Source organism: Cibotium barometz, chromosome 5 (genome assembly GCF_041138505.1).
Source record: "Cibotium barometz isolate CiBa-2024 chromosome 5, ASM4113850v1, whole genome shotgun sequence".
NCBI lineage: Eukaryota > Viridiplantae > Streptophyta > Polypodiopsida > Cyatheales > Cibotiaceae > Cibotium > Cibotium barometz.
In genome coordinates, this window is record NC_141050.1 from 29,963,888 (window position 1) to 29,971,393 (window position 7,506).

The following is a 7,506-nucleotide window of genomic DNA, read 5'->3' on the forward strand; positions in this document are numbered from 1 at the left end:
AGCATGTCAGCCCTCCTGATCCCGGCCACTGTAGCATCCCGTTATAAATAACGAGACGATGCCTGGCTCCCAACTCTAGTAAGTGGTCCCCATAATGTCCTCTGTCTGGTCCAGTGTCCTCTGATGCCCGACTAGCCCCTATCTCCTCTGGATCCACAGGGTGGAGGATCTCCATGTCATCAGTCATACACCTCACACTGTCTGCACTGTGTGTGGGCATTGAAGTCACCCGTAAGAAATACTTCCCCTAGTGTAGAATAATGCATAATCTCCTCTGATAGACAAGTGTATGGCGAGGCTCCTGTCTCCTCCTCTTGTGGCATGTCCTCTGTAATGACATAGGAAGATCCTGATGGAGGAAAGTAACATAGGGCTATGTATATAACCCTGTCCTGTGAGAGCTGTAAGCTGATCCACATGTATCTGGCCTCTGGATCCTGTGCTACCACTCTCAGTCTCCTCTATAGCTCCCGTCTGAATAGAACTGCTACTCCCCCCGACCCTCTCGAGGTACCCTGGCGTGTGGTCCTCCTGTATGCTGACTCCCACTGGAATCCCTCTACTCGAGGTAGCCCTCTCTCTGGGCTCTGATGTGTCTCTGTCAGAAGTATGATGTCTCTCCCCACCATAACATGCTCCAGTCGTCCAGGCTGCACCCATAGTGAACCATTACAGTTCCATACTGCCATGTGTATCTCTGTCAGTGGCCTGGTCTGTGTCCCATAGGCCCCAAACCGCTAATCCATGGGCCGGCCATCAATGATGACCCGAACATCTCGATAGAAGGCCTTCTTGCCTTCTCTCCTCGCGTGTAAGACTCGTGGCATGCAAGCTCTCCTATGCTCTAGCTGCATCCTTGTGAGATCATCATCCAAGAAAATAGGAGCTCCCTCTAAGCCTCATAGTATGACCCTCTTCCTCATGAAGGTGACCCTCTCCGTCTCTCCTGCAAACTGTAGGATGAGGGCTCGCTTGCGTGTTGAGTCTTTCCCGGCTCTCCATGCTTGGTGAAGGGGAGAGTCCTCTTCCCTGTAGCCTCTAGCTTCATGCATAGAAGCTGTCCATTTTTCTTGGGAGTGGAGTTGGGTGTCTCGGCTATACCTGTGACTCGAATGTTGAGGCGGCGGGCATGCCTCATCTTCTCCTCCTCAATGGTGGTGTGAATGATTTGATGTTCTTCCCTTTGAGTCTCCTCCCTCACTTCTTTGCGGATGTTCTTCTTCACCACCTCAACCCATCCTGACTGCTTGGCTTCGAGTTTTCCCTCCATGTCCTTTGTGATCTCCTTGGAGATCTCTTCTTTGATGGCCGTGAGAGCGTTCTCATTGATCTCCCCTTCTTCCTTCTCGGTGTTCTTGACGGCTACCAGTTCCACTTTCAATGCACTCACCTCCTCCTTGAGTGCCGTGTTCTCTTGTTCAAGGCCCGTGACCCGTGCTTCGAGGGCCATGATGTGCCAGTGTAGTTTGTTCTCCACCTCATTGAGGTTGGAATCGGATATCTTCTTGTTCTCCTTGATTAGTGCCTTCATTGCCGTCTTGAGGGCCTCGAGTTTCTCTTGGAGACTCGGGGCCATTCCTTGCAGCCCTTCCCACAGGTAGGGAGGAGAGAGAGAGAGAGAGAGAGAGTTATGTTGCTGCCTTGGGGGCCTGAGCAAGAGTGCATGGGTAAAGGAGCACACGGCCTACCGGACAGGCAGGCGGGCCAGCATAGCGCCAGCGAGGCGGAAGGGCTACTGGGCGGCAGTGGGCAGCTACACGCAGAGGCGCGAAGCGAACAGGGAACACAGTCAAGAGAGAGAGAGAGAGAGAGAGAGAGAGAGAGAGAGAGAGAGACCAAAGGGTCTATGAGACCAAAAGTATTACAATGTGTCCATGAAGCGACAAAATATGATAAAAACCCAACTAGAGCTGAGAGAAAAAATAACAGCCACTGTAAGTGCCAGTGGTACAATGATACAATGTGAGGGAATCAAAGTGGGTCCTTGACATCTATGACTACACACACACACACACACACACAGAGAGAGAGAGAGAGAGAGAGAGAGAGAGAGAGAGAGAGAGAGATCTCAACATTTCTTTTCCCTAACTCTTGTGGCAGAACTGAACTCACTCCTTCTACTGTAACCGGCCCCAAGAAGAGGAAAAGGAAGGATCTCAAGAATGTGAGCACAGAATACACTGAAGATGTGTTAAAGAAGTTGAAGTCTGGAGTTAGATTGAAAGCTGCTGCCAGAAAGGTCCCTTCCCCATCAGCGGGCTTGCCCTCTTACTTTGATTTGAACACTTCAATACAAAAGGAGAGGAAAGAAGTTCTGAACCCTTTATTTGGTCAGGAGATGGGAAAAGTTCCAGCCGTTAAGGTTCTTGAGAGTGATCTTGTCAATGCTCGGGACAATGGTATGGTTGTATCTGGGTGTTCCAAGGATGTAGCCAGAAGTAAGACAGATGGCAAAGAGTTATCAAAAGGTATTGCCGTAGACAAGCCAATGGTGGACCATGTGTGTAAGGCGAATGCGAGGGAGAAAGCCATAGGATTGTTTGATGTAAATGAACCTCTGGTGGAGAGGGATGCCATTGTCCTGTTGGAGCAGAGAGAGACCCCGACAACAAACGGAACCAAAGCAAAAAGAGCTACAAAAGATGAGGATCTGAAGGAGACACTGGTGGGTACAAAGGTACGGGTAAACATATAGGGTTAAATTTTAATCTATTTTAAAATATCATTAATAATGTAATAGCTTCAACCTTGGTTGGCATTTTTTTTGATCTTTTGGACTGCTGCCCCGCAGAAACTGCCTCCCCTTGCTGCTAAAGAAGTCAGTCCGGGACGTGCCAAAGGGACAGTTTTAGAGAGAGCGTTTCTGGACCTGGAAAAGGGAGTTGCTGAATGTGAGTTTTTTTAATTATTTATCGTATTTTTTATAATCATTTGGAGAGGATTTTTTATTGTTTTGGGATGATGGTTGCAGTGTGTCCGCCTTCACACGTTGTCCGGGAACCTGAGCAAGGCAAGAGGAATCGTCTACCTCGAGATATAAAGCAGAAGTTAGCAAAAGTTGCTAGATTGGCGGTATGACTAATATCAATGTTCTAGATATGGAGGACATAAAAGCTGATCATTGGCATCTCTAGTTCTTACTGGATGTGATTATGATTTCTGTAGGCCAAACAAGGTAGAATGACGGATGAGTTGATTGAGCGCCTCATGGGGATTCTGGGTCACGTCGTGCGAGTGAAGACATTGAAGGTGTGGCCATTATGGATTGGGCAGAATTGGGCTGGCTGGCTGTGCCCTTTCCCTCCCTCCCTCGCTCCCCTTTTTCCATAATGTGTATTTATGTATGTATGCACGTACGTACACACAGCATGTATTTATGTACCGTTATGTATGTGTGTATGTGTGCATGTACTTACCATTATGCGTGAAAAAGGCAGGGCATCATTTCAGACAGGACACTCCACTTACCACTATTTGTTTAAGACCACTTTCCATACATATACCGTCTACATGTGCATCTGATATATAAGTAGCAAAGCTAATGGTTTGGCCATAACTTTGCAGAGGAATTTGAAAGCAATGATAGAAATGGGTTTGTCTGCCATGCAAGAGAAGGAAGGCCGCTTGCAAGGCATCAAAAAGGAGGTTACGGAAATGATCAAATCCAGAGTGCATAAACTTCAAGCTCAGGTCATGTTCGTGGGTTTGTGGTTGTTGCTGTGTGCTCGCTTCTGGTCTGTCAGCATCTTTTGATGCACCATTTTTCTGATTATAGGATGTCGGTCAGCTTGATGATTTCCAACTGCTGGTGGGCACCTCTGAGAAAGCAAGGGGTGAAGGACGTTATCAGTGGGATCATGCAACGGAGGATAAAATTTGCGATTTATACGAGCAATACATTGAGGTTGTGATAATAGCTGCTTACTTTACACCTATGCGTTTCAAAATTTTCCTTTCATTGGATTATTTTAAAAAAAAAATGTTTCTTAACTGTCAACAGGGGATGGATGAGAATAAAGGTCCGCACTTACGGAAGCTTTACGCAGAGGTATGATTTCGGAGTGTTGGCATTGATGCAGTAGGTGGCCAAGCCCAAACTTTCCTTGGCCTATTTCTGGTTTGTATGGAACCCATTATTATAAAATGTCCCTTTTCTCAGCTTGCGGAGCTTTGGCCAGATGGATGGATGGACAACATTGGCATTAAGCTTGCTGTGCATAGGGCTAAGGAAAGGAAAGAGAGGCAGAGCAAAGCTAGCAACGTAAGCTGTGGTTTTACATGGGACTCTTTTTTTTTTTTTTTTTTGGTGTGCCATTCCATTGAGATGCCACTAGATTTTACTTAAATGTTTTTACAATCCATGCAGAGTGCGGATGCAAAAAAGCGGCGGCGGCCAGTGGTGAAGCCAAAAATGGAGCATTTGGGTGACAGTGGAGAAATGATTTTGCAGTTGCTTACACAGGGCAGCCATGATCAGTCTCCTTACGAGAAAATTAGTAGTACTTTTGAACATGAAGTCTGTCTCGGTCACGGACACGAAGAGCGGCTATCTACAGAAGAGGAGAAGAAATACTTCAGGAAACCTGGCAGCATCGAGAGGAAGAGTAAGACCGCTGATGGAAGTCCGCCCTTGAAGAAAAAGGTGAAGGGGGAGGTAGATAAAACCGGTGTGGCAGCGTCAGACAAGGCATTAGGTGTTTTGATCAAGAGCTTCTCAACACAAGATGCTTTTGTGGCCTCCACTGTGGCTCCAATTCCGCCGTCTGAAGCTTCTCCGAGGAACATTGTTACACCCCACTCAGTGGGGGGCAACGCCACCCCTAAATGAGTAGTTTGGTGGTAGTGAAGCTCATATGTTTGAAAAGTGTATTTCCTTGGAATTTCATTTGTCTTGATTTGGTTTTTTGTTTTGTTAGTTTTGTCTGCAGGGGGGGTCTTTGCAAATTGCAGGCTTCCATTCTTAAGCACTTGTACCATTTGCGTTCAGCTTTTAATTAAATTGGTAAGCCAAAGTGCTTGTGCATATGTTTGGAAATTTTAGGTGTTCATTAAAAATCTCATTCCCCTCCAGCCTGTCAAGTGGGACACTGGTGTGCAAACCAGCTTATCCTCATCCGATGTAGACACAGTGGGTATTTGAAGTTTACTGTAGCTGTGTTTCCTTCTGCTATATTGACGACAATCTGTCATTGGAACTCGTTATGGGGTATCTAGGAGTATCTAGAATACAGCACAGTAAAAATCAGCAATCTTGTGACCTTTGACAATCTATCCCATGTCAACTGCATGTCGTGGGACGCTTTGCTCTCTCTCTCTCTCTCTCTCGATGCTCTGGCAAGGATCTAGTTTTTCACTCCTGAACCAAAATCAATAGGCTTTTTTTTTGGGGATGTAACTCCACAGTTGATGTTTGTATTAATTTCGTGGCCTTTGAGAATCTCTCTCTCTCTCTCTCTCTCTCTCTCTCTCTCTCTCTCTTCACAAGATGTTTTCCTAAATATTCATGGCACACTTGTACTATTGTGTGGTCTCATGTACCCTTTGGGTACACACGCACCCCTCTCTGTCTCTGTCTCTGTCTCTCTCTCTCTCTCTCAAAACACACACACACACACACACACACACAGCTCCATGTGATAAGCCAAATCTTATTTTAATAGATGGTAGCATCTTGTCATAGGGATGCTAAGAAAATACCACCACAACCATATAGAGTTAGTGTCTACGACAATTGGGGCCATAAACTTTTGAGCGCACTCTAGCCTTGACATGAGCCACGACTCCCCTTCCAAGCGATGGTACTCTTAGCGACCATGTGATCAACCAAACATACATATATATATATATATATATATATATATATATATATTTATAGCTCCATGTGATCAACCAAACATACATATATACATTTATAGCTCCATGTGATCAGCCAAATCTTATCTTAATAGATGGTAGCATCTTGTTATAGGGATGCTAAGAGAATGCCACCACAACCATATAGAATTAGTGTCTACAACAATTGGGGCCATAAACTTTTGAGCGCACTCTAGCCTTGACATGAGCCATGACTCCCCTTCCAAACTACGGTACTCTTAGCAACCTTGGGAACACCAACCTGTCAATAGTTGAAGTGTTGGCACTTGCTTCTAGCCTTCTATTGGGCTAGTAACAATAGTCTCCACACCAATAGGTTGAGAATAGTAGTAAGAGAATGGGAGAATCGTAGGCTATTAGTACGGATGATAGATGGGCTTCTCTTGTCATGGTAAATTGTACTTACATATGGCTTTGTGTCGTGGTTTGTAGTTACAGATGACTTTGTGTGGCAAACATCTTGGTTCTTGTAATCCGCAATGAGGGAGGCCATGGAATAACTAACATGGAATGAGTATCATTCTCCTTAGTCCTCACAACTTACACAAGGGTGGAAGTCTTGTGCACATTAGCTCTTTTCAAATTAGGCCCTCAATCAATTTATTTTCCATAAGTATGAGTGTTTTTTTGGCACTTTGTAATTAAGTATGAGTGTTTTTTGACACTTTGTAATTGACTATTGATGGCCACTTGTATCATGCATGTGTTTTACAATAATATATTTTGTTTGGATCTCTCCTTAGCTTACTCTTGTTCTTGGACTCCAACAAGTTGGTACAAGCTATGCAAGTTATATTCTTGCTCATGTCCACTTATACAACCAAAATACACTTAGAAGACATTTACAAAAGTACCTAGTCCATATCAAATCAATATATGGTCACATGGTGACCACAATTGATGTCATCATCACGTTAGCTCTTTTCAAATTAGGCCCTCAACCAATTTATTTTTCGATCAGGTATGAAAGTTATTTGGCGCTTTGTAATAGACAATGTCAATTCAATAAACAGTCCCACAAATGATGTCATCATTACATTTCCCAATGGGTACTTTCTACCATCTAAATAAGCAACACATCGATGTAGTATCACAATCTTTCATATTTTCATTGTACCACTAATGTTATCTAAGCTAGTCTTGCGTAAGTGCAACATCCTTACTTGTTGTAGTACACTACTTCTCACACAAGCTCTCATGCAAAGCTTTCTCTTAACAAGATAATTTATTGGGTGTTGATGGATGCTATATTCCCAATGAAATCTACTCATTTTCTACTATAGTCACAATTTTTACCATTCTAATTGACCTTATTTATTTGCCAAGAAATTTAAAAGGTCTATTTTTATACCAATGAAAGTTCATCACATCATTGAGATACTCTTAGGGATAGGACTTGGGAGGTCTCGTCTTCTTTTTTAATCTCAAACATCACAATAGGAAGTTGCTCTTGCACCTTGCAATACACATCAAAGATTTAGCATCATTACTCAAACATCACAATAGTAAGAAGCTCTTGCACCCTATAGTGTGCAACAAAGATTTAGCCTCATTACTAGAATACCAGCAACCATGACGTCAAGTATTGTGAAAAGGAACAAACATGTTAACCCGTTTCTAGGATTAACAGAG

The 7,506-nt window shown here is 44.0% G+C and overlaps 1 protein-coding gene across 1 annotated transcript in view; it reads left to right on the plus strand.

The window, feature by feature from the left end:
* LOC147638339 (ubinuclein-1-like) overlaps positions 1–5,022 on the plus strand; it is a 41,249-nt gene extending 36,227 nt beyond the window's left edge. Inside the window, exons 5-13 of the mRNA XM_086798265.1 lie at positions 2,101–2,677; positions 2,792–2,891; positions 2,972–3,072; positions 3,166–3,249; positions 3,565–3,690; positions 3,776–3,904; positions 4,001–4,048; positions 4,160–4,261; positions 4,367–5,022. Of these exons, the coding sequence (XP_086654391.1) occupies positions 2,101–2,677; positions 2,792–2,891; positions 2,972–3,072; positions 3,166–3,249; positions 3,565–3,690; positions 3,776–3,904; positions 4,001–4,048; positions 4,160–4,261; positions 4,367–4,828 (1,729 nt within the window). The 3' untranslated portion in view covers positions 4,829–5,022. The remainder of the gene's footprint in view (positions 1–2,100; positions 2,678–2,791; positions 2,892–2,971; positions 3,073–3,165; positions 3,250–3,564; positions 3,691–3,775; positions 3,905–4,000; positions 4,049–4,159; positions 4,262–4,366) is intronic.
* Positions 5,023–7,506: the final 2,484 nt, after the last annotated feature.